At 38.8% G+C, this 27,871-nt stretch overlaps 1 protein-coding gene across 4 annotated transcripts in view; it reads left to right on the forward strand.

Annotated features, from left to right (window-relative positions):
* The window catches only part of BICC1 (BicC family RNA binding protein 1), a 329,762-nt gene that overhangs the window by 103,600 nt on the left and 198,291 nt on the right, over window positions 1-27,871 (forward strand). For 3 of the 4 annotated variants that reach the window (XM_081232419.1, XM_081232416.1, XM_081232417.1), the window contains exon 2: window positions 19,924-19,970. In XM_081232419.1, the coding sequence (XP_081088545.1) occupies window positions 19,924-19,970 (47 nt within the window). Of the gene's footprint in view, window positions 1-19,923; window positions 19,971-21,515; window positions 21,612-27,871 lie in introns of those variants that run through there. The other variant, XM_081232418.1, reaches the window with a different exon arrangement.

The raw sequence follows: 27,871 nt of genomic DNA on the forward strand, positions 1-27,871 counted from the left end.
GATTACAGAACGCTGGCCTTTGCTCCAGGCTCCTGCTGTGCCCTGAGTGTGGCAGGGCCACCACCAGCTTAGATTGTCCCCAGCACTGGAATATTACCAGAGGTTTATTGCCCTGAGAGATTTAATGTGGAAAAAAAATCCCCTGAAATCTGAATTTTGAGACATGTAGTCTGGCTAGGACTTAATTGTTAGAGTTAGCAGGTATAAACTTTAAAGAGGCAGCAATGGCCCCCATTGTTAGAAGAGATCAGGACTCCTCTCCTCACCCCCATCATTATCGATGTCATTTCTGTTAGTTCTATTGAAAATTTGATGGGAAATGAAAAAAAAAAAAAGCCTCAGTGGATGTCTTAGATTTTTGGTGTAAGTGGCCCATGCTCTTAGCTCAAATTATCATCAATAATCCATCTCTTTTCTTTCAAACTCTTAGCCATTGAGCCCTTTTAGAATGTGGTAAATCTAAATATAACATAGAAATATAATAGGTGTTATCCTTTTTATTTCATGTTTTATTTGATGTGACGTTTCAGTAAAAATGGCCTTCTTTTAATGTATAATTTGTGTATAATGAGAACTATATAGTAAAAATTTTCTCCTTTTGATTCATGCATTTTAGAGAGCATCTCTTTCTGTCTTTTGGCTAGCTATTAAATTTGGATGTGACTCACAGAGGTTTTCCAAATATTGGATTGTTTAGTGTTTTCAGCTATGAAGTTTTCTCTTTCTTTCTTTCTCTCTTTCCTTCTTTCTCTCTCTCTCTCTCTCTCTCTCTCTCTCTTTCTTTCTTTCTTTCTTGGCATTCCATCCACTTTTTAAATTTTATTTAATGTTTATTGGAGTAGTTGATGTACAATGTTGTGTTAGTCTCAGGTGTACAGCACAGTGAATCAGCCATACATATTCATATACATATACAGTATCCATCCCTTTCCAGACCCCCCCCACCCATTTAGGCCATCACAAGACACCTGTGCTATACAGTAGTAGGTCCCCATCAGCCATCCATTCTATATATAGTAGTGTGTACACGCCAATCGCAGTCTTCCAATTTATCCCTCCCCGCCCCTCTACCCCCTGGTAACCGTAAGTTTGCTCTCCACATCCATAGCTCTATCAGCTGTGAAATTTCTTACTCTAGGCGTTACGTTGTTAAAACTTCTTTACTCAGAGTTAGTTGCACATAATCAGAATTTCAATCTAGATAGTGCTAGGTTGATTAAGGCATATGATGTTCAACACTGGGCATGACTTTATGGACTGTTAGCTGTTAGTGATTTGTCTCCTTTGGTAGCTTATGTCTGCATTTGACCTTTAGACTTTTGCCAGATTACCTTACACTGTGGGCTGAAAATGAGGCTGTGACAAACCCGTAATGGTAAAAACTTGGTTCACTCTCAAATAGGCAGAAGTATTTCAAATGATTTTAACTGATTTTTTTCCTAATTGGAGGCTATTAAAAGCTATTTATTCATACTATTTAAAGGCATTCTGAAAAATGCAGGGCTTCCCTGGTGGTGCACTGGTTGAGCATCTGCCTGCCAATGCAGGGGACACAGGTTCGAGCCCTGGTCCGGGAAGATCCCACATGCCGCGGAGCAGCTAAGCCCGTGTGCCACAACTACTGAGCCTGCGCTCTAGAGCTCGCGAGTCACAACTACTGAGCCTGCGTGCCCCAACTACTGAAGCCCACGCACCTAGAGCCTGTGTTCCATAACAAGAAGCCACCGCAGTGAGAAGCCCGCGCACCGCAACGAAGAGTAGCCCCCGCTTGCTGCAACTAGAGAAAGCAATGAAGACCCAAAGCAGCCAAAAACAAAACAAACAAACAAACAAATAAATAAATAAATGAAAAATGCAAAGGAGGAAGCCATAAATGACCCAATAATTCAACCACTCAAATAACACTTGTTCATATTTTGTGTTTATTCTTTAAGTCATTTTTTCCCCTAGCGTATACATTATATGTATATGCACACATGATACTTCAATACAGAATTGATCATTTTGTACGTCTTGTTTTATAGCCCCCTCAAATATACACAATTTATTGCATTTTTGAACATGGGAATTTTTTTAACTGCAAAAATAAAACAGTATTTAAAGAAAAAATAAGAAAATGAGAAAAACCATCCTTAAATATCCAGCCACTGTTAAGATAAATTTAATTTTTGTCTGTTTCTTGATGTTTCTCTGTAGGTGTACATGATTTTTTTTTTTTCAGGGTGAGTGAATTTGATTTTGTTCTCAGTCGACTCTGGGAAGCAGGTAGGGAGTTTTAGGAATGGTGAGGTCTGAACATCCTCCCACTTACTGTGATATACAACCTTCAAATGACACTATTTACTACTGGAGTTTAAACTTGGAGATGTTCTTCAGTTGGCTAGAGTATTTAAATGTTTTTAACTGAGAATTGAAGAAACTTTATAAATTGACTTAATGTCCACTATTTCTTCAATCAATTCTCAGAGCTTTGCATGCCAGTCTAGAGTGTTAGATATGATTGCTGAACATAAGTTCTCTGGGAGTATATAGAAACTGCACGTTCTACATCTTTTGCTGATTCTTCTTTCAGTAGACTTGTATGGAAGTTTTCTGAAAACAGTAATAGACAAATAAAATATATGGTAAAGCTCTTTTAGCATATGGATTACATCGATACAATAAGTGAATGTTTTAAAAAGTTGTTAGTAAAATATTTTTGCAGGAGAATCAGACTAGCTAAATGGTTACATTTATCTTTCAGGTGAACTTAAGGTGCAGCAACCTTCTAAGTTGCAAATGTGCTACAGTTGGGTTGTGTGGAAAAAAAAAAGGGAGGAATGCCCTGAATCTTCACAGATTTTTTTTTTTAGATTCTTATTTTTATTTTTTTTTAGTTATTTCTGAGATATATATTTTAAAGTAATAACTAGAATTATGACTTATAACATTATATCAGAACATACAAGATTTTTAGAAATTTCATGTAATGTCTGAAACATTTATATTAACATATTTCCATACAAATAACCCAAAGAAAGTTTAGTATTAGTTGGTTTTTTTGTTTGTTTTTTTATACTGCAGGTTCTTATTAGTCATCAATTTTATACATATCAGTGTATACATGTCAATCCCAATCGCCCAATTCAGCACACCACCCTCCCCACCCCACTGCGGTTTTCCCCCCTTGATGTCCATACTTTTGTTCTCTGCATCTGTGTCTCGACTTCTGCCCTGCAGACCGGTTCATCTGTACCATTTTTCTGGTTCCACATACATGCGTTAATATACGATATTTGTTTTTCTCTTTCTGACTTACTTCACTCGGTATGACAGTCTCTAGATCCATCCATGTCTCAACAGATGACTCAATTTCGTTCTTTTTATGGCTGGGTAATATTCCATTGTATATATGTACCACAACTTCTTTATCCATTCGTCTGTTGATGGGCATTTAGGTTGCTTCTACGACCTGGCTATTGTAAATAGTGCTGCAATGAACATTGGGGTGCATGTGTCTTTTTGAATTATGGTTTTCTTTGGGTATGTGCCCAGTAGTGGGATTGCTGGATCATATGGTAATTCTACTTTTAGTTTTTTAAGGAACCTCCATACTGTTCTTCATAGTGGCTGTATCAATTTACATTCCCACCAGCAGTGCAAGAGGGTTCCCTTTTTTTCGCACCCTCACCAGCATTTGTTGTTTGTAGATTTTCTGATGATGCCCATTCTAACTGGTGTGAGGTGACACCTCATTGTAGCTTTGATTTGCATTTCTCTAATAATCAGTGATGTTGAGCAGCTTTTCATGTGCTTTTTGGCCATCTGTATGTCTTCTTTGGAGAAATGTCTATTTAGGTCTTCTGCCCATATTTGGATTGGGTTGTTTGTTTCTTTAATATTGAGCTGCATGAGAAAACAACGAAGACCCAAAGCAGCCAAAAGCAAAACAAACAAACAAATAAATAATGTTTATATATTTTAGAGATTAATCCTTTGTCCATTGATTCATTTGCAAATATTTTCTCCCATTCTGAGGGTTGTCTTTTTGTCTTGTTTATGGTTTCCTATGCTGTGCAAAAGCTTTGAAGTTTCATTAGGTCCCATTTGTTTATTTTTGTTTTTATTTCCATTACTCTAGGAGGTGGATCAAAAAAGATCTTGCTGTGATTTATGTCCAAGAGTGTTCTTCCTGTGTTTTCCTCTAAGAGTTTTATAGTGTCCGGTCTTACATTTAGGTCTTTCATCCATTTTGAGTTTATTTTTTTGTATGGTGTTAGGGAATGTTCTAATTTCATTCTTTTCCATGTAGCTGTCCAGTTTTCCTAGCACCACTTATTGAAGGACGGTCTTTTCTCCATTGTATATCTTTGCCTCCTTTGTCATAGATTAGTTGACCATAGGTGCGTGGGTTTATCTCTGGGCTTTCTATCTTGTTCCATTGATCTATGTTTCTGTTTTTGTGCCAGTACCATATTGTCTTGATGACTGTAGCTTTGTAGTATAGTCTGAAGTCAGGGAGTCTGTTTCCTTCCGCTCTGGTTTTTTCCCTCAAGTCTGCTTTGGCTATTCAGGGTCTTTTGTGTCTCCATACAAATTTTAAGATGATTTGTTCTAGTTCCGTAAAAAATGCCATTGGTAATTTGATAGGGATTGCATTGATTCTGTAGATTGCTTTGGGTAGTATAGTCATTTTCACAATATTGATTCTTCCAATCCAAGAACATGGTATATCTCTCCGTCTGTTGGTATCATCTTTAATTTCTTTCATTAGTGTCTTATAGTTTTCTGCATACAGGTATTTTGTCTCCCTAGGTAGGTTTATTCCTAGGTATTTTATTCTTTTTGTTGCAATGGTAAATGGGAGTGTTTCCTTAATTTCTCTTTCAGATTTTTCATCATTAGTATATAGGAATGCCAGAGATTTCTGTGCATTAATTTTGTATCCTGCAACTTTACCAAATTCATTGATAAGCTCTAGTAGTTTTCTGGTAGCATCTTTAGCATTCTCTATATATAGTGTCATGTCATCTGCAAACAGTGACAGTTTTATTTCTTCTTTTCCAATCTGTATTCCTTTTGTTTCTTTTTCTTCTTTGATTGCCGTGGCTAGGACATCCCAAACTATGTTGCATAATAGTGGTGAGAGTGGACATCCTTGTCTTGTTCCTGATCTTAGAGGAAATGCTTTCAGTTTTTCACCATTGAGATTGATGTTTGCTGTGGGTTTGTCGTATATGGCCTTTATTATGTTGAGATAGGTTCCCTCTATGCCCACTTTCTGGAGAGTTTTTATCATAAATGGGTGTTGAATTTTGTCAAAAGCTTTCTCTGCATCTATTGAGATGATCATATGGTTTTTATTCTTCAATTTGTTAATATGGTGTACCACATTGATTGATTTGCATATACTGAAGAATCCTTGCATTCCTGGAATAAATCCCACTTGATCATGGTGTATGATCCTTTTAATGTGTTGTTGGATTCTGTTTGCTAGTATTTTGTTGAGGATTTTTGCATCTATATTCATCAGTGATACTGGTCTGTAATTTTCTTTTTTTGTAGTATCTGTCTGGTTTTGGTATCAGGGTGATGGTGGCCTCATAGAATGAGTTTGGGAGTATTCCTTCCTCTGCAATTTTTTTTTTTTTTTTGGTAATATGCTTTTTATTCCTCCCATTTTTTTTTTAATATTATTATTTTTTATTAGTTTCTGCTTTATAACAAAGTGAATCAGTCATACATATACATCTGTTCCCACATCCCTTCCCTCATGCATCTCCCTCCCTCCCACCCTCCCCATCCTACCCCTCCAGGCGGTCACAAAGCACCGAGCTGATCTCCCTGTGCTCTGCGGCTGCTTCCCACTATCTATCTACCTTACGTTTGGTAGTGTATATATGTCCATGCCTCTCTTTCGCTTTGTCACTGCTTACCCTTCCCCCTCCCCATATCCACAAGTCCATTCTCAAGTAGGTCTGTGTCTTTATTCCTGTTTTACCCCTAGGTTCTTCATGACATTTTTTTTTAAAATTCCGTATATATGTGTTAGCATACGGTATTTGTCTTTCTCTTTCTGACTTACTTCACTCTGTATGACAGACTCTAGGTCTATCCATCTCATTACAAATAGCTCAGTTTCGTTTCTTTTTATGGCTGAGTAATATTCCATTGTATATATGTGCCACATCATCTTTATCCATTCATCCGATGATGGACACTTAGGTTGTTTCCAGCTCCGGGCTATTGTGAATAGAGCTGCAATGAACATTTTGGTACATGTCTCTTTTGGAATTATGGTTTTCTCAGGGTATATGCCTAGTAGTGGGATTGCTGGGTCATATGGTAGTTCTATTTTTAGTTTTTTAAGGAACCTCCATACTGTTCTCCATAGTGGCTGTACCCATTCACATTCCCACCAGCAGTGCAAGAGTGTTCCCTTTTCTCCACACCCTCTCCAGCATTTATTGTTTCTAGATTTCTTGATGATGGCCATTCTGACTGGTGTGAGATGACATCTCATTGTAGTTTTGATTTGCATTTCTCTAATGATTAATGATGTTGAGCATTCTTTCATGTGTTTGTTGGCAGTCTGTATATCTTCTTTGGAGAAATGCCTATTTAAGTCTTCTGCCCATTTTTGGATTGGGTTGTTTGTTTTTTTGCTATTGAGCTGCATGAGCTGTTTATAAATTTTGGAGATTAATCCTTTGTCAGTTGCTTCATTTGCAAATATTTTCTCCCATTCTGAGGGTTGTCTTTTGGTCTTGTTTATGGTTTCCTTTGCTGTGCAAAAGCTTTTAAGTTTCATTAGGTCCCATTTGTTTATCTTTGTTTTTATTTCCATTTCTCTAGGAGGTGGGTCCAAAAGGATCTTGCTGTGATTTATGTCATAGAGTGTTCTACCTATGTTTTCCTCTAAGAGTTTGATAGTTTCTGGCCTTATATTTAAGTCTTTAATCCATTTTGAGCTTATTTTTGTGTATGGTGTTAGGGAATGATCTAATCTCAAACTTTTACATGTCGCTGTCCAGTTTTCCCAGCACCACTTATTGAAGAGGCTGTCCTTTCTCCACTGTACATTCCTGCCTCCTTTATCAAAGATAAGTTGGCCATATGTGCGTGGGTTTATCTCTGGGCTTTCTATCCTGATCCACTGATCTATCTTTCTGTTTTTATGCCAGTACCACACTGTCTTGATTACTGTAGCTTTGTAGTATAGTCTGAAGTCAGGGAGCCTGATTCCTCCAGCTCCGTTTTTTGTTCTCAAGATTGCTTTGGCTATTCGGGGCCTTTTGTGTTTCCAAACAAATTTTGAAATTTTTTGTTCTAGTTCTGTGAAAAATGCCAGTGGTAGTTTGATAGGGATTGCATTGAATCTGTAGATTGCTTTGGGTAGTAGAGTCATTTTCACAATATTGATTCTTCCAATCCAGGAGCATGGTATATCTCTCCATCTATTTGTATCATCTTTAATTTCTTTCATCAGTGTCTTTTTTTTTTTTTTTCTTTTTGTGGTATGCGGGCCTCTCACTGTTGTGGCCTCTCCTGTTGCGGAGCACAGGCTCCGGACGCGCAGGCCCAGCGGCCACGGCTCACGGGCCCAGCCGCTCCGCGGCATATGGGATCCTCCCAGACCGGGGCACGAACCCGTATCCCTTGCATCGGCAGGCGGACTCTCAACCACTGCGCCACCAGGGAGGCCCTCATCAGTGTCTTATAATTTTCTGCATACAGGTCTTTTGTCTCCTTAGGTAGGTTTATTCCTAGATATTTTATTCTTTTTGTTGCGATGGTAAATGGGAGTGTTTTCTTGATTTCATTTTCAGATTTTTCATCCTTAGTGTATAGGAATGCCAGAGATTTCTGTACATTAATTTTGTATCCTGCTACTTTACCAAATTCATTGATTAGCTCTAGTAGTTTTTCGGTAGCATCTTTAGGATTCTCTATGTATAGTATCATGTCATCTGCAAACAGTGACAGCTTTACTTCTTCTTTTCCAATTTGGATTCCTTTTATTTCCTTTTCTTCTCTGATTGCTGTGGCTAAAACTTCCAAAACTATGTTGAATAAGAGTGGTGAGAGTGGGCAGCCTTGTCTTGTTCCTGATCTTAGTGGAAATGGTTTCAGTTTTTCACCATTGAGGACAATGTTGGCTGTGGGTTTGTCATATATGGCCTTTATTATGTTGAGGAAAGTTCCCTCTATGCCTACTTTCTGCAGGGTTTTTATCATAAATGGGTGTTGAATTTTGTCAAAAGCTTTCTCTGCATCTATTGAGATGATCATATGGTTTTTCTCCTTCAACTTGTTAATATGGTGTATCACATTGATTGATTTGCGTATATTGAAGAATCCTTGCATTCCTGGAATAAACCCCACTTGATCGTGGTGTATGATCCTTTTAATGTGCTGTTGGATTCTGTTTGCTAGTATTTTGTTGAGGATTTTTGCATCTATGTTCATCAGTGATATTGGCCTGTAGTTTTCTTTCTTTGTGACATCCTTGCCTGGTTTTGGTATCAAGGTGATGGTGGCCTCGTAGAATGAGTTTGGGAGTGTTCCTTCCTCTGATATTGTTTGGAAGAGTTTGAGAAGGATGGGTGTTAGCTCTTCTCTAAATGTTTGATAGAATTCACCTGTGAAGCCATCTGGTCCTGGGCTTTTGTTTGATGGAAGATTTTTAATCACAGTTTCAATTTCAGTGCTTGTGATAGGTCTATTCATATTTTCTATTTCTTCCTGAGTCAGTCTTGGCAGGTTGTGCATTTCTAAGTATGTGTCCATTTCTTCCAGGTTGTCCATTTTATGGGCATAGAGTTGCTTATAGTAATCTCTCATGATCTTTTGTATTTCTGCAGTGTCAGTTGTTACTTCTCCTTTTTCATTTCTAATTCTATTGATTTGAGTCTTCTCCCTTCTTTTCTTGATGAGTCTGGCTAATGGTTTATCAATTTTGTTTATCTTCTCAAAGAACCAGCTTTTAGTTTTATTGATCTTTGCTATTGTTTCCTTCATTTCTTTTTCATTTATTTCTGATCTGATTTTTATGATTTCTTTCCTTCTGCTAACTTTGGGATGTTTTTGTTCTTCTTTCTCTAATTGCTTTAGGTGCAAGGTTAGGTTGTTTATTCGAGATGTTTCCTGTTTCTTAAGGTGGGATTGTATTGCTATAAACTTCCCTCTTAGAACTGCTTTTGCTGCATCCCATAGGTTTTGGGTCGTCGTGTCTCCATTGTCATTTGTTTCTAGGTATTTTTTAATTTCCTCTTTGATTTCTTCAGTGATCACTTCGTTATTAAGTAGTGTATTGTTTAGCCTCCATGTGTTTGTATTTTTTACAGCTCTTTTCCTGTAATTGATATCTAGCCTCATAGCATTGTGGTCAGAGAAGATACTTGATACAATTTCAATTTTCTTAAATTTACCAAGGCTTGATTTGTGACCCAAGATATGATCTATCCTGGAGAATGTTCCATGAGCACTTGAGAAAAATGTGTATTCTGTTGTTTTTGGATGGAATGTCCTATAAATATCAATTAAGTCCATCTTGTTTAATGTATCATTTAAAGCTTGTGTTTCCTTATTTATTTTCATTTTGGAAGATCTGTCCATTGGTGAAAGTGGGGTGTTAAAGTCCCCTACTATGATTGTGTTATTGTCGATTTCTCCTTTTATGGCTGTTAGTATTTGCCTTATGTATTGAGGTGCTCCTATGTTGGGTGCATAAATATTTACAATTGTTATATCTTCTTCTTGGATCGATCCCTTGATCATTAGGTAGTGTCCTTCTTTGTCTCTTCTAGTAGTCTTTATTTTAAAGTCTATTTTGTCTGATATGAGAATTGCTACTCCAGCTTTCTTTTGGTTTCCATTTGCATGGAATATCTTTTTCCATCCCCTTACTTTCAGTCTGTATGTGTCTGTAGGTCTGAAGTGGGTCTCTTGTAGACAGCATATATATGGGTCTTGTTTTTGTATCCATTCAGCCAATGTGTGTCTTTTGGTGGGAGCATTTAGTCCATTTACATTTAAGGTAATTATCGATATGTATGTTCCTATTCCCATTTTCTTAATTGTTTTGGGTTCGTTATTGTAGGTCTTTTCCTTCATTGTGTTTCTTGCCTAGAGAAGTTCCTTTAGCATTTGTTGTAAAGCTGGTTTGGTGGTGCTGAACTCTCTCAGCTTTTGCTTGTCTGTAAAGGTTTTAATTTCTCCATCAAATCTGAATGAGATCCTTGCTGGGTAGAGTAATCTTGGTTGCAGGTTTTTCTCCTTCATCACTTTAATTATGTCCTGCCACTCCCTTCTGGCTTGTAGAGTTTCTGCTGAGAGATCAGCTGTTATCCTGATGGGGATTCCCTTGTGTGTTATTTGTTGTTTTTCCCTTGCTGCTTTTAATATGATTTCTTTGTGTTTAATTTTTGACAGTTTGATTAATATGTGTCTTGCCGTATTTCTCCTTGGATTTATTCTGTATGGGACTCTCTGTGCCTCCTGGACTTGATTAACTATTTCCTTTCCCATATTAGGGAAGTTTTCAACTATAATCTCTTCAAATATTTTCTCAGTCCCTTTCTTTTTCTCTTCTTCTTCTGGAACCCCTATAATTCGAATGTTGGTGCGTTTAATGTTGTCCCAGAGGTCTCTGAGACTGTCCTCTGTTCTTTTCATTCTTTTTTCTTTATTTTGCTCTGCAGCAGTTATTTCCACTATTTTATCTTCCACCTCACTTATCCGTTCTTCTGCCTCAGTTATTCTGCTATTGATCCCATCTAGAGTATTTTTTATTTCATTTATTGTGTTTTTAATCGATGCTTGATTCATCTTTAGTTCTTCTAGATCCTTGTTAACTGTTTCTTGCATTTTGTCTATTCTATTTCCAAGATTTTGGATCTGGGAAATAGAATCTTGGATCATCTTTACCATCATTATTCTGAATTCTTTTTCAGGTAGACTGCCTATTACCTCTTCATTTGTTAGGTCTGGTGGGTTTTTATCTTGCTCCTTCTCCTGCTGTGTGTTTTTCTGTCTTCTCATTTTGCTTATGTTACTGTGTTTGGGGTCTCCTTCTTGCAGGCTGCAGGTTCGTAGTTCCCGTTGTTTTTGGTGTCTGTCCCCAGTGGCTAAGGTTGGTTTAGTGGGTTGTGTAGGCTTCCTGGTGGAGGGGGCTAGTGCCTGTGTTCTGGTGGATGAGGCTGGATCTTGTCTTTCTGGTGGGCAGGTCCACGTCTGGTGGTGTGTTTTGGGGTGTCTGCAGACTTTTTATGATTTTAGGCCGCCTCTCTGCTAATGGGTGGCGTTGTGTTCCTGTCTTGCTAGTTGTTTGGCATAGGGTGTCCAGCACTGTAGCTTGCTGGTCATTGAGTGAAGCTGGGTGCTGGTGTTGAGATGGAGATCTCTGGAAGATTTTCGCCGTTTGATATTATGTGGGGCTGGGAGGTCTCTTGTGGACCAGTGTCCTGAAGTTGGCTCTCCCACCTCAGAGGCACAGCACTGACTCCTGGCTCCTCAATTTGGGATGATTTGCTGTCTATTCATGTATTCCACAGATGCAGGGTCCATCAAGTTGATTGTGGAGCTTTAATCCGCTGCTTCTGAGGCTGCTGGGAGAGGTTTCCCTTTCTCTTCTTTGTTCTCACAGCTCCTGGGTCTCAGCTTTGGATTTGGCCCCGCCTCTGCGTGTAGGTTGCTGGAGGGCGTCTGTTCTTCGCTCAGACAGGACAGGGTTAAAGGAGCAGCCACTTCGGGGACTCTTGCTCACTCAGGCCGGGCGGGAGGGAGGGGCACGGAGTGCGGGGCGAGCCTGCAGCGGCAGAAGTCGGCGTGACGTTGCACCAGCCCGAGGCGCGCCGTGCGTTCTCCCAGGGAAGCAGCCCCTGGATCCCGGGACCCCGGCAGTGGCGGGCTGCACAGGCTCCCGGAAGGGCGGTGTGGACAGTGACCTGCGCTCGCACACAGGCTTCTTGGCGGCGGCAGCAGCAGCCCCAGCGTCCCACGCCTGTCACTGGTCTCCGCGCTTTCAGTCGTGACTCGCGCCCGTCTGTGGAGCCCCTTTAAGCAGCGCTCTTAATCCCCTCTCCTCGCGCACCAGGAAACCAAGAGGGAAGAAAAAGTCTCTTGCCTCTTCGGCAGCTCCAGAGTTTTCCTGGACTCCCTGCCGGCTAGCTGTGGCACATTAGCCCCCTTCAGGCTGAGTTCTCGCCGCCAGCTCCAGTCCTCTCCCTGCGCTCTGACCGTAGCCCGAGCCTCAGCTTCCAGCGCCGCCCGCCCTGGTGGGCGAGCAGACAAGCCTCTCGGGCTGGTGAGTGCCGCTCGGCACCGATCCTCTGTGCGGGAATCTCTCCGCTTTGCCCTACCCAGGTATGTGGGGAGTTTCTTGCCTTTTGGGAGGTGTGGGGTCTTCTGCCAGCATTCAGTAGGTGTTCTGTAGGAGTTGTTCCACGTGTAGCTGTATTTCTGGTGTATCCGTGGGGAGGAAGGTGATCTCGGCGTCTTACTCTTCCGCCATCTTACCCGGAAGTCTCCCTCTGCAATTTTTTGGAAGAGTTTGAGAAGGATGGGTGTTAGCTCTTCTCTAAATGTTTGATAGAATTCACCTGTGAAGCCATCTGGTCCTGGACTTTTGTTTGTTGGAAGATTTTTAATCACAGTTTCAATTTCATTACTTGTGATTGGTCTGTTCATATTTTCTGTTTCTTCCTGGTTCAGTCTTGGAAGGTTATACCTTTTTAAGAATTTGTCCATTTCTTCCAGGTTGTCCATTTTATTGGCATAGAGTTGCTGGTAGCAGTATCTTAGGATGCTTTGTATTTCTGCGGTGTCTGTTGTAACGTCTTTTTCATTTCTAATTTTATTGATTTGAGTCCTCTCCCTCTTTTTCTTGATGAGTCTGGCTAATGGTTTATCAATTTTGTTTATCTTCTCAAAGAACCAGCTTTTAGTTTCATTGATCTTTGCTATTGTTTTCTTTGTTTCTATTTCATTTATTTGTGCTCTGATCTTTATGATTTCTTTCCTTCTGCTAACTTTGGGTTTTGTTTCTTCTTCTTTCTCTCGTTCCTTTAGGTGTAAGGTTAGATTGTTTACTTGAGATTTTTCTTGTTTCTTGAGGTAGGCTTGTGTAGCTATAAACTTCCCTCTTAGAACTGCTTTTTCTGCATCCCATAGGTGTTGTATCGTCGTGTTTTCATTGTCATTTGTCTCTAGGTATTTTTTGATTTCCTCTTTGATTTCTTCAGTGACCTCTTGGTTATTTAGTAATGTATTGTTTAGCCTCCATGTGTTTGTGTTTTTAATGTTTTTTCCCCCTGTAATTCATTTCTAATCTTATATCATTATGGTCAGAAAAGATGCTTTATATGATTTCAGTTTTCTTAAATTTACTGAGGCTTGATTTGTGACCCAAGATGTGATCTATCCTGGAGAATGTTCCCTGCACACTTGAGAAGAAAGTGTAGTCTGCTGTTTTTGGATGGAATGTCCTATAAATATCAACTAAATCTCTCTGGTCTATTGTGTCATTTAAAGCTTGTGTTTCCTTATTAATTTTCTGTTTGGATGAACTGTCCATTGGTGTAAGTGAAGCGTTAAAATCCCCCACTATTATTGTGTTACTGTCGATTTTCTCTTTTATAGCTGTTAGCAGTTGCCTTATGTATTGAGGTGCTCCTATGTTGGGTGCATATATATTTATAATTGTTATATCTTCTTCTTGGGTTGATCCCTTGATCATTATGTAGTGTCCTTCCTTGTCTCTTGTAATATTCTTTATTTTAAAGTCTATTTTATCTGATATGAGTATTGCTACTCCAGCTTTCTTTTGATTTCCACTTGCATGGAATATCTTTTTCCATCCCCTCACTTTCAGTCTGTATGTGTCCCTAAGTCTGAAGTGGGTCTCTTGTAGACAGCATATATATGGGTCTTGTTTTGTATCCATTCAGCAAGCCTGTGTCTTTTGGTTGGAGCATTTAATCCATTCAGGTTTAAGGTAATTATCGATATGTATGTTACTATGACCATTTTCTTAATTGTTTTGGGTTTGTTTTTGTAGGTCCTTTTCTTCTCTTGTGTTTCCCACTTAGAGAAGTTCCTTTAGCGTTTGTTGTAGAGCTGGTTTGGTGGTGCTGAATTCTCTTAGCTTTTGCTTGTCTGTGAAGCTTTTGATTTCTCCATCGAATCTGAATGAGATCCTTGCTGGGTAGAGTAATCTTGGTTTAGGTTCTTCCCTTTCATCACTTTAAGTATATCATGCCACTCCCTTCTGGCTTGTAGAGTTTCTGCTGAGAAGTCAGCTGTTAACCTTAAGGGAGTTCCCTTGTATGTTGTCATTTTTCCCTTGCTGCTTTCAATAATTTTTCTTTGTCTTTAATTTTTGCCAATTTGCTTACTATGTGTCTCAGTGTGTTTCTCCTTGGGTTTATCTTGTATGGGACTTGCTGTGCTTTCTGGACCTGGGTGGCTATTTCCTTTCCCATGTTAGGGAAGTTTTCTACTATAATCTCTTCAAATATTTTCTCTGGTCCTTTCTCTCTCTCTTTCCTTCTGGGACCCCTATAATGCAAATGTTGTTGCGTTTAATGTTGTCCCAGAGGTCTCTTAGGCTGTCTTCATTTCTTTTCATTCTTTTTTCTTTAGTCTGACCTGCAGCAGTGAATTCCACATTCTGTCTTTCAGGTCACTTATCCGTTCTTCTGCCTCAGTTATTCTGGTATTGATTCCTTCTAGTGTAGTTTTCATTTCAGTTATTGTATTGTTCATCTTTGTTTGTTTGTTCTTTAATTCTTCTAGGTCTTTGTTAAACATTTCTTGCATCTTCTCGTTCTTTGCCTCCATTTTTTCCCGAGGTCCTGGATCATCTGCACTATCATTATTCTGAATTCTTTTTCTGGAAGGTTGCCTATCTGCACTTCATTTAGTTGTTTTTCTGGGGTTTTATCTTATTCCTTCATCTGGTACATAGCCCTCTGCCTTTTCATCTTGTCTATCTTTCTGTGAATGTGGTTTTTGTTCCATAGGCTTCAGGATTGTAGTTCTTCTTGCTTCTGCTGTCTGCCCTCTCCAGTCCTCTTTTTATTAGGTCTCCTTCAAAATCATTTCATCTAATTTAACCCTGGGTAGTTTTCCTGTTCCTCTCCTGCTCTCCAGACCTGTGCTGTCCAAAATGCTGACCACAAGTCCCCTGTGCACCTGCTGGTCTTGGAGGGTCTCCTGGGGAGGCTGGGGGCAGCTTTTTTCTTTCCTCAGTGCTTCGTCTAGTTTCAGTTGTTCACAGGGTGCCTCGTGCAGAGGTCTCGCCTCCAGCGCTTCAGACCAGAGTTCCTCTTGCGAAATGGCTGCACCCACACTGCAGTTCAAGATGGCCTCTTCACAGATTTGAAGAATTATTTCTCAATTTGTTTTTGTAATTTGAATTTGGTTTTTTTCTTGCTCAAGTTCCACAAGGGTGAAAAAAAAACCCATTGCTTTTCAAAGGAATGTTTAAAGATATTCCATACTATATTTTAAATATGAAATACATAGCTCTTGTGTTTTTAGATTTGGCTGTGTAAAGAAAGCATCAGATGTTATGGAAAAGCATTTCAGAATGAATTTAAATAAGTTTCCGTTTGCCCTCTGAAGAACTGAAAATCGAGCTTTTTTCCCCCATCTTTAATTCAGTAATTAACTAGACTTTCCCTGTAGTTTGGGAGACCGTAATAGTTTACACCTGTTTCAACTTTTGCTGTTTTTATTGGCCATGGGTTTTGCCATCCCATATTTCTTATGAAGCAAAAATATGAAGTAAAATAGGGCAAAGCATTGGAGAAATTATAATAAACATAAAAAATGAATCGTTCAGCTTAAAATATGAAATGCTTTACCTGCACAATCCATGAAGCCATGTTTCAGTAGTATTGAAGTAATTTATTCCTGGAGTTCTGTGTCGTGAAAATAAAGACAGTTGCTTTCATTGGCAGGAATAATCCAGGGTTTTTACAATCAAACGATTAACTTTTGGAACATCAGGCAGAAGTCATATTGTAAAGACAGTTAGAAAAAGCCTGCTACATCGTTATGTGTGCGTTTATGTTACTGTGAGTAAAAAAGATGAGGGTGTATCAGTGTATAAGAATGAAGGCTCGATAGAACTGTTCTACCACAGAATACAATCAGACTTCAAAGGTCAGGGAATGCCATGACATCAAGTATGGGTTGGCTCATTCCACAGGTGATGTTTCCCCCTCCAAACATAATGAAAAGAAAACCATTGGGTCAAGAAATTACCATCCTATTTTTTCTTGCAATCCAACTCTCAAATGGTCTCCCTGGAAGCACGCTTTCTTCTTTAGTCCTAACAGTAGCTACCCAGCTCTAGTGTTGGGTTAAGAGTAAAATGACTAGCTCTTTAGTGCGTTGTCCAGAATAAGAATAGCTAAATTAAATTTCTAATACATTTAATTTGGATAGAGTTGTGAATGTGGAAAGGTCTTAGGGAAAGTTGTTTCTAGAACGGAATTTTAATTCTGTCTTGATCTCACTTGTTGGGTGGCTTTGAATATATGGGCCAAGGTTGTGAGTTGAATGAAGGTCTATATTGCCTATTTTGAGTCACCAGAATGGGACTTAAATATTTGTGGAATGAAAGTGAACTTCTCTTTCTTTTCTGGGTCTGTAGAATGAACATCTTACATGCCTGAGTTTATACTGAGAAAGAAATAACTCCACAAACCTCCTCCCTCCCAGTCTCTCACTTCTTCAAGAGGAGTTGATATTTTAATACTGAGGAATTTAGAGTAAGTTTGAGAATGCAACTCTCAAATTTGAGTTCAGAAGGATCCCTCTTGGGGAGGGGAGATAATACTTTTGGTGAAATGTTGCTCTCCCTTGATTGGCTTCTGTGGCCTTGACAGCTTTGTTTGGGTGGAGTCAGTAAAAGCTGTGCAGGAGACCCAGCAACCTGGGAATGAGGTTAGCATGCTCCCAGCAAGGACTGATGACAGACTCACCATGGTTTGCACTGGAGACAGTGACTACCCAAGAGTCCAACTAGAGGCTTTTACCAGGTCCTTGTGGGCTTGGGAAATGGACACGTCTCAGGATTTAGGGGAAAATCAGGCTCAAATTTGGAGTTTCTTGTGCATAAACATTTGGAATGAAAAAAGCCAGAGAATTTTGGTGTCAACGAGTGTGCCATCTCTGGCTCCCTCCCTCCTGTTCCCCCTCAAATCATAAGGTTGCTAAAGGTACAGGTTTCTGGTTAAGTTTTAGATGTTTTTCTGGGAACATAATTATAATTTGGGTCTAACTAAGGAAGTTCACCCCATTTTGTTCATCCAGGGATTGAAAGGCCATTCTATGAAGTCTGTTTAGCTGGACTTGGCATGAAGGGGCATTTCAGGGTTGTGACATAATGCGTTTGTCATGAGCAAAATAAGTATCTAAAGGAAGTTTCTATAATAAGGCGTTAATTGTATCATGAAATTTAAACTGATGAATTTTAATTTGTGAAGAGGTTCCCTGTGGGTGAAAGGGGTCTTTATCTGCCTTGCTTGATAGGCCTTTGAAAATACCTTTGATTCTAAAATTTCTTTTTAAAGAAGAGTTCGCTCGATGTCACTAGAATTTTTTTTCCAATCTTTGTGCCCTAGTATGCAATTTTCATTGCCAAGCAATTGTGTCATCGAGCAGGGGTGCCTTTAAGCTATTTTTGGCTTTAGAGATAAAGCCAGCCCAAGAGGTAGCTGAGTTGAAGTACCCTCAAGGCATTTGTGTCATTAGGTTAGGGTGCCGACCTTTTATCTTCCTGGCCCCTCTGGCTAGGACCAACCAAGTTTGCCAGTTTATTTAGAAAGAGTGAGCTTTACTTATTTTGTTGTTGTTCAAAATTGCTTTTTATGTTCTTTCAAAAGCTTTACTTTTGGTATATTTCTGAGTTGGAGTGAAAATCATAATTTTTAGAGTTAACTACAAAGAATCTATTTGTGGAAGTGTGTGACTCAAATGCTCACATCGGTTTCTGTGCTTGGTTCATGCTGTTGATGATGTGGTTTTTGTGCAAAGAGTAAAGTTAAAATGGTATTGGAATTGTGCGTTAGTTTCCTTTTGCTGCTGTAACAAATCACAGGTATAGTGGCTTACAACAACATAAATTTATTATCTTACTGTTCTGGAGGTCAGAAGTCAGAAATGTGTTTCATTGGGCTCTACCAAGGTGTTGGCAGGGCTGCACTTCCCCCAAAGACTCCAGGGAAGAATCCATTTCCTTGCCTTTGCCAGCTTCTGGAGGGCACCTATATTTCTTGGCTTGTGGCCCCTTTTTCCACCTTCAAAACCATCAGTGTAGCATCTCTGTATCTTTCTCTGCTCTGACCCTCTCCTTTTGCCATCACATGTCCTTCTTTCTCCCTCTACTTCTGTTGTCACATTGCCTTCTTGGACTCTGACCTTCATGCTCCCTTCTTTAAAGGGCCCCTTGTGATTACAGTGGGTCCACCTGAATAATTCGGGATACACTTCCCACTGCAAGACCCTTAATTTAATCACACCTGCAAAATGCCTTCTGCATATGTAAGGTAATATATTCACAGGTTCCAGGGATTAGAACATGCCATCTTTGAGGGGCTGTTTAGCTGCCACATATTAGAATACAGTTTTTAATTTATTATTTCTTTCTAGCTCTTGTTTTCATACGTTTCCCCAAACTCTCTTTGGAAATCACAGAAACATGTACTCTGCTCTGTTTTTTAAATGAAAACATGTCAATAAAAATACACATTTTTACAAAATTATAGAAGATATCTTACATTTAACTGTGAGATTAAAGTTGGTGACAAAAGAATTTAGACATTAACACTTACTACTTTTTGAGGGCAGAGAGGATTTCTTTGAATTTTGAATTCTCTACTTAATGAAATGTCTGACACACTTACTGGATCTTTAATAATTTTAGCAAGTGCCCTTGTTACACACACACACACACACACACACACACTCGTGCACCTACAGGCAGGCCCCTTGACGGTATCTCCCACTAGGTGTTTGGGGTACCACGGTCTTCCGGGTTTCAATTTCCAGAAGTTCTTGCTCCTGCTCATTTCTCTGTCCTGGGTAGGGAGGGAACTCTTCCACCCTGTGCCTGAATCTGAGACCTGGTGTTTGCCTTCTGAAAGGTGCAATTTGATGCTATTGCAAGCAAGATGCCCTTAGCTCTTTGTTCCTGTGTCTCCACAGATTAAAAAGAAAATGTTCACAGAACCATAAAACTTTTGCACATAAAGAACTGGGCTTGTCCTTTATTTATAGGCTACCATTCAGACATGAAAACGATTGTTCAAATGCAATGACCTTCACATTAATCTCAGGTGAAATTTTGTTGTCTGGGACCTTCACCATGACTTTTTAACTCTCATTGTTTTGTCTCTCTCTTTGTAAATGTGAATAAAGAAGTGAGTTAAAGTGTAGTGTGTGATGCCAGCTGAAATCCAAGTAGATTATACAGTCATTGCAAAGCATAAAACTGAAATTGCTCTGAATAGGCCTTGTCAGATGAGCCATCACTTGAAAAGGCGACCTCACGCCTGGGACTGATTATAGACAGGAGGTGCTCACAGCACTACAGCTGATTCTACTGGTAGTTGCATTTGTTTAAGTATGTAGTTCCTTGACTATGAGAAAACAAGAGTACTTTCATCTACGTGTGAAAATAGAGACTTGTGAGGCTTTCAGACAAGAAAATGGAGTGTGAAGTTATCTAAAGATGTCTGATTGATTGGATTAGTATTTTATTCTGTATCCATTTTGCATTACAGATGAGGCCTATCGACAGGCACTGAGCTTTGGGGGAGCAAGGCTGGTGTCTTGTTTACCTTTATATTCTCATACCTGATACTCGAGAATTTTTTGAATACATAGATTGAAAAATGAAACTATTTTAAATGTATACATTTTTATTTACAGCTGCTGCTGAAGGAAAAGGCAAAAGTGGGGAAGACTTTTTTCAGAAGGTAAGTCACTTTTTACTCGTGCCTTGGCGATAATTATGGAGAAATGTACCTGTCTCAGCAGCTACACTAGAAGCCCCTGAAAATGTCCCTTCCATAGGAAGGAAAGTAGGTTTTGATAAGATAGCTGGAGACGCTTGGGGCAAGGAAAGTGTGGTAGGCTGTTTGGGACGTAACCATTCAAAGGCCGCTCCTTCTAGGCAAATTTTTTTTTTATTTTTTTTTTTACTTCTTTATTGGAGTATAATTGCTTTACAATGGTGTGTTAGTTTCTGCTTTATAACAAAGTGAATCAGTTATACATATACATATGTTCCCATATCTCTTCCCTCTTGCGTCTCCCTCCCTCCCACCCTCCCTCTCACACCCCTCTAGGTGGTCACAAAGCACCGAGCTGATCTCCCTGTGCTATGTGGCTGCTTCCCACTAGCTATCTATTTTACGTTTGGTAGTGTGTATATGTCCATGCCTCTCTCTTGCTTTGTCACAAGGCAAATTTAATGAAGTTTTCCCTTGGAGGCAAGGAGGCAGTGAGGGCTGCCAGATCTGCTGCCCAGATTATCTTCTTTACCGCCTGTTTCCTCCTTCCCCAAACACATACCTGACCTAGGGGGCTGGAGAGAAGGAGTCCCTCACAGCTTCTTCATTTCTGGTAAGCATGACCGTGGGCGAGGTGATAAAATTGACAAAAGATGCACCATTAGACCGCTTGCTCACAACTGGTAACCATGTCCATTCTGTCCCCGGCTGCCCTCCGTAAGTTCTGACCTTCAGTGAAGCCAGCCTGGCCAGTCATAGAGGGGAAATAGGAACTGATGGAAAATGATTTGAGATAGTGTGGAGAGCAGTTGATTAATTCTGGTTAGCTCTATTTTAAAACAAGTGTTTTATGTAAGGGAAGATGTGTGTCTTTTCAAAGAAATTGACTCGAGTTCCTGTTCTTTCTTTTGTTCAGTTGAATTTATTATATTTGTGTGTTTGTTGTTGGTTTCCAGAAGGCATGTGTGTAGGAAGAAATAACACAGTTTGTCCCAGGGTGAAATACAGCAGCAACTACGGATGAGGTTAAATATCATGGTAGAGGGTCATCAAACTTCTGGAAAACACCTGTGTGACCAGATGTGGCTTTTACAGTCTTCCTCATTCTCTTGCCTTCTGTGTGATCTGATTTTTTTTTTTTTTTTTTTTTTGGTCAACTTCATCATTCATCTGCGTTCTCTTCCAAGGATATTGAAAGCGAATATTTTCAGAGCTGATGCTGGCATTGCCATTTCTTCATTCTGAAAATATTTGTTTACCACCTGCTGTGTTGTGCAACACACTGGAAAGACCAAAATGAGCAAGGCGTAGTCCCTGCCCTAAAAGAATTAGTCTGGTGTTTGATGATAAAGCTGCATAAACAGCAGGAAAGTCTGGGCCGTACAGGATTAAGCACTTGACTGGGACTTGAGGAGATTAAAAAGCACTTGTTGAGGTCTTTAGAAGAGTAGAAATTAGCCAAGTGGAGGTAGGCTTGGGTGGGTGGGAAGGGCATTCTAGGTGAAGAAACAGAATGGAAAAAGGCTCAGATGTGGAAGAATTCATGCAGCATTCATACTTCAAACATTTGGCTGGCATATGACATCGGAGAGTTCGTAGTGCAAGGTGAGGTGTACTCTCCTATATGATGAGGTACCTTCTTTGTTTAGGCGGCCTTTCTTAAAGGGATTTAAATTTTAAAAATTTAAAAGTGCTGTGCTGGCCAAATAGAATGTGCCAGACCACAGTTTTCCACCCCTGCTTTTTAGGCTCATACTGTTGAAGTTTACGTACTATGCCTGAATCCGCCTTCCTTGGCATTGTCTGACATTGGTTCATGTCCAACTTGTACTCAATACTTGGGCAATTCAGAATACTCTGCTTTTAGTTGGGGCAGGCTTGCCACAAGGGGAAGGAAAGAGAAGACAAATAGCAGAAATCGCAGATTTGCCTTGGGTTGGCTGTGGTGGTACAAATAGATGCAATCTATGGAAGGATTTTTGTTTCTTTTTTTTCTGTTTTTGAGTTCTTCTTTAACTTGCAAAGAGATGTAAAAAGCAGCCTGTTCAGCTTTGTGTGACTCAGACATTTTAAAACCTGAATCGAAACACAGTGTATGTGGTCATAAAGGACCTTCATTCTTAGAAGATTTGCTAATATTTATCACTCTTTGCAGAGCCATATATACATTCCAGCAGTTTAAATGGAAACACATGTTTGAATCCAGGAACATGTGTGCATCCCACAAACTGTGAGTTGGAATCATAGATTACATTCTTGGTCACAGGTTAATGAAGTCTCTGACTAAATGGAATACTTTTTAATCTCCTCATTTTCTTCTTTTGTTCAATAAAGTATCTTCCTGATGGACAAGTGTCAATATAAAATTTGGATACTTACCCTGGAAAAAACCCTGCAGCTTACTAAAAGGCAAGCATCCCAAATTTCAGAAAAGTAATTTTCAGTGTTTTGACCAGACAGAAGTAGACATTATGGTCTGTCTCCAGTAGAATGAAGGAGCAGAGAAGTATTGAATTCTCCTCCAGGAACTTTCTTCTAGTTACACATCTTCCATTAAAATTAATGGCATTTTGGGAAACATTTGGGAACAAAAAATAAACCACGTTGCTCGTCATTAGCATGTTTGAAAAAATGCTTTTCTTCTTCCAGGGAAATGCAAATATGAAGGTTCTATATGCTTATTATTAGAATATATTTTGGTTTTTTACTCTGGGGTGTGTATCACAAACCAAAATTAGAATCTCTCTTTGAGCTGAGTTTAAAATTTGACTATCCTGACTTTAAAAATATCTAAGTCTGGAAGGATACCTCCCGGATTCATACTGCCTCTCCCTAAGGAGAGGATTGGAAGAGGAGGATGAGACTTGTATAGGTTACTTTGGTTTTTTTGGACCATCAAGATATAGGTAAAATCACTACTGGGATCATCAAATGTATTGTCTCAAATTTGGAGCTATGATTTGCAGTTGTTCAGTTTACTGTACACTTAGACTTCTCCCAGGCGTCATGCCTATTGTTTGTTTCAGAGATCTCCCTGGTTTTCTGTGTACTGTTCTACTGTATGTGTTTAAAATGTTTTATTTCCACTGATATTCTATTAGGGTAAAAGACTAACCTGTTACAGCAGATAATGCCAACAATATCGTGCCTTAAAGAACAGTTCTTTAAAATTAGAAGCATCTTAAAAATTCGAAAATAGGGGAATGGTTGAATAAATTTTGGTGTATTCACATCATGAAATTATATGCAATGTTTAAAAAAAACTGAGTAAATCTTTACCCATTGACACAGAAAGATACTTGCAATGTATTGCTGAATCAAAAAGCAAACATGTAAATAGTATGATTTCTGTTTTGCAAAGTACATATAAAAACAAGATAAAATATAGGTCTGAAATGGTATACATTTCAGATAAGTAAAACCATCAACAGAGATCACACCTTTTTATTTTGTCCTTCCCACATAGTACGATTTTTAAGTAAGTGTGTACATCTTTTGTAAAATTTTTAATGAAACAATAACAAAAAGGAAAAAAAAAGAACAGTTCTTTATTTTACTTTCATGTAACATTCTAAGGAGAATATTCCCGCTTGGTGGGTGGCATTGTCCCATGCTGTCAGTGAGAGACCCAGATTCCTTCCAAGACAGAGCCCTGCTGTTCCTTAAGGCACAATCTCATCTGTATGGTTAAAACTGGGTCATCACCATGGCCAGATGGGAGCTGGTGAGGAGGGAGTGCGCCGTGGTCTTAAGGCAGGTCAGGTCTGGGTCTGGCATGTGTCAGTTGTTCTCACGTTCTCCTGGAGAAAACTCCTGTAAGAGGCCTTATGTAACTGCAGTCATAGGGGTGGGAGGAGGAGCCTCTGGAGGAAATACTGATTTTGCAAGCGCTATTTACCAAAAGACAGATTAAGGAAAAATGAATGTGGTCGGAGGGTAATATCTCTGTGTGTTAAAGCTTTGAAATGTTTTGTATTATCTTTTGGGGGCAGCTCTAAAAATTTGTACCACAAATTGAGTGGCTTCCACACTAAAAATGGGTTGTCTCACCTTTCTGGAGGCTGGAAGCCCAGGATCGAGGTGTGGACAGGGTTGGTTCCTTCCTAGGGCTGCGAGAGAGAATCTGGTCCATGCCCCTCTCCTGGCTCCTGGAGGTTTGCTTGCCGTCTTTGGTGTTCCTGGCTTGTAGAAGCATCGTCCCCATCTCTGCCTTCTTCACATGGCATTCTCCTTGTGTGTGTCTTGCTGTGTCCAAACATCCTCTTTTTGTAAGGACACCAGTCCTATTGGATTAGGGCTCACTCTAATGATTTCATCTCTCTAATTACATCTGCAGTGACCCCGTTTCCAAATAAGGTCGCATTTGAGGTACTGGTGGTTAGGATTTCAATATATGAATTCTGGGGGACACAATTAAACTACTAATACCTTTTAATGGAGGAAATAAAGTTTGTAGAACATTTACTATAATTAGAAAAATTTGGTAGAATTGTTATCATGTTTTGATACTTAATTTGATCTATAGATTTTAACTTCCTAATCATTTGTACTAAATTGTTTTCTTTCCTTATAGCAAGTCATTTTTAAGTTGTCTATAACAAATACATAACTAACATGCAAGAAAGAAAAAAAAAATCTACGTAGTCATCCCACCTTTGAAGGAGAACTACTATTTATACACCCTTAGTCCTTTTTTCTATGTATATTAAAAATGTAAAGTGCTTTTTAATATTCTGATTGGCTGATGAGATTACAAATTTGACTCTGTATTGGATACATCCCAAATGTTTTTCTGTGTTGAAAATTGCAAGTTCTCCAGTAATTGTACTTTTTATTCTTTGGCTCTAACTATATTTACAAAAGGAGGGAATGGATACAACTATTGCTTTTCTCTCTAGTTCTTTGTCCACTTCTCATGGAACCTTAATTGAAACACATGGAAATGATCTGCCAGGAGTTTTACAGTTCTTTGGCCAGTTGTTCATGGCTTACTCACTGTCTGTCCTGTTTCCTTTAATCACTTATTTTTTTCTCTCTCTTGTGAAATGACTACTTTTTTTCTTTCTCTTGTGAAATGACTATGGCAAGATCTTGGAGGGGAAAATGTGTTACAGTGTATTAGGTGGGGATGAGTAAAGTGATTGTGTTACAAATGTGATTCATCAAAGCAAAATGCTTTTGGAATCTTGAATCCCAGTGGCTGAAGAAGAGAAAATCCATTCAGCATCATAATTGATGAAAGCCAAGTTTTCCATTACATTGGGTTATATACATCGTTTCACCACAAAGTACACATCACATATTTTAAAGTAGGGATATTTTATACCCTTAAAATATTTCAGTTTAGAAAAGTGACCTTTAAACTATGGTTTTTCAGAAGGGCTTATCACTAAGACTAATATACATAAGAAACTGTTTGATGGTTTATGTGGTATATTTTTATTACCCTCAAGCTCATCTTGTTAGGCAAATAGATTTCTTTTGTCATTTTGAGACGGGAAGGTAGCAAGTGTTGTCTTCTGGGGTAAATTGCTTGGAGGAATATCTGTCTCCCTTTGTACCTCAAAATGAGTGCATTAGTTGGTCTTAGATGGGGACCACTTGAATCTTTTTATTGGAGGGGGGAGGCAGAAATCTCTAAGTATAATTGCTTCTACTTCCTCCACTGACCATTGTTTTGTATAGGTTGAATAGATCATAGTCCTCTGGTCATAGAAATAAGTTTTGATTTAATTATTTAAAAGTGAATTCACTTCATTATAGCCCATGATATACTTTCTCTAGCACTGAGTCTTTATGCTTAAACATTTAAAATCAAATTTGATTTAAATGAAATTAGGATATTTAAGGTTTTAATCTCAGTATGTGTTTTAATAGGTAATATATTCACATGGTTCACAATTCAGACATTCCAAAAGGACGTGTATATACAGTGAAGAGTATTTGATGTCACAGTTCTGAAGATGGGCTGAGGAGGCTGTAGAATGAGTGTTGATTTTGATTCCAGACTTAAATGTTGTCACCACTGGATGTCATCACGAATGGACAGTTAGGCCTTCAAGCCAACATTCAGGGACCCTGAGTTCTTATTTCTGATGACAGCGTTATGGACTTGAGCATAAGTTTCATTGAGAGAGTCTGTGATCACTGTTTTCTCCTACAACTGGCTAAATAGGGGTAACTGGCACGTACAAGACTTAGAAAAAATGGACAACCCCCCAAACAGGTTCTTCTGGTCATCTCTTAATTAATTAATTATATTTATTTTAAAAATTAATTTTTATTGGAGTATAGTTGATTTACAGTGTTGTGTTAGTTTCTGCTGTACAGCAAAGTGAATCAGTTATACAGATACATATATCTACTCTGTTTTAGATTCTTTTATCATATGGTCATCTTTCAGAAAGTTGTTAAGGGTAAGAATCTGTCCTGTTTTTATATCTTCTGATTTGCTCTGTGTCTTCCATCAGAGTCGAGCAGATAAGGGTTAGTGAGAAAAGATTAAGAAAAAGACTGTCTTAAGTGATTTGCTCATTCTCTCTTTTTCTTTTCTAAGTTCTGTCTTTGTGTTGACTTGAATACGAGGAGCCTGGGTGTCAAGCCCATATTCTCGAGCATGTTGTACAGTCACCTGTTGAGTTCTGTCATCATATCAGGTACTTGGCTTTTCTTTCAGCAGTCATTTCACACAACTGCTTTATGAAAACCACATTTGCTGTTTTATTCCTCTTTCTGCATCCATAGAGGTAGGGGATGTCATTGGGGTTCCTTTAAACTGTGTGTTTGATGGCAGTGAATATACCCTAATAGCTATTATGATTTTTTAAAGTGAATAATCATAGTTAATTTAAATCAATACCCTATGAAAGTTTAGTCATTACTGGTTAAAATGTCTCTTGAACCCAAACTCAAAGCATTGGATCATGTGGAAAATCACATTGAGTTTATGATTGGATTACTATATAGGCCTTAAAAAATCATGTAAACATTACTAGGGCAGAAATTATTCCAAAATGTTAAGTCTCTGTCTCAGTGATGAGATTATGGTTGATTTGTATTCTTTCTCTATACTTATTATGCTGTGAACCCCTATTATTTTTAAAACCAAGATTAATCATCACCACCACCTCATGGAGAGAAACAGACCGTAATGGCTAAAGTAGGTTGAGGTTGCCCATGAATGCATAAATTATTGCCAGTTTGTAGAACATAAAGTATTTTGTTGAAAGAAGTGTAAAAGGTCATTTGGTTCTGCCATCCATGAAGTATGGAAGTTCCTTCTGTATCTTCTACAACAGGTATAAAGACAGTACAGGTCTCAGATGTATATACAAAGCAGATCATTTTTAGTCAGTGCTGATTTTCAGAAAATTTCCCCCTTTCTTTACATCCATGTGATCTTCTTGTTTTGCCATTTGGAGGTATAAAAATTTTTTTGAAGATTTTTTTTATAAAATCTGTATGTTTTCTTTTCTTCAGACTAAAGATATTTAGATTTTATTTATCGTATAACTCAATTTTCAGATCCCTTACCATTCTGTTCACTTTTAGGAGCAAGATTTTACATGTGGCAACAATATCTGGGTACAGTATTTTGGGTATAGCCTGATGAGTACGGCTGTAGTGAGGCCATGATATCCATGATATGGATGTGATCCAGAAGCAGCTAAAGATTATATAATTTTCAGGCACTGTTAATTGGTCACAGATGTGAAGAATTGGCTTTTTTTGGGGGGGGCATTCTTCATCCAACTGAAGAGGAATGTTTGGCTCCAACTGTCATTACTAGGTGTATAATATAAATTAAGGATACTAGAATCCTGACTGGCAGGTTAAAGCCCACTTATAGATAGCTCACATGATCT

The sequence above is a fragment of the Mesoplodon bidens genome, assembly GCF_964165515.1.
Source record: "Mesoplodon bidens genome assembly, chromosome: 1".
In the NCBI taxonomy this organism is placed as follows: Eukaryota; Metazoa; Chordata; class Mammalia; order Artiodactyla; family Ziphiidae; genus Mesoplodon; species Mesoplodon bidens.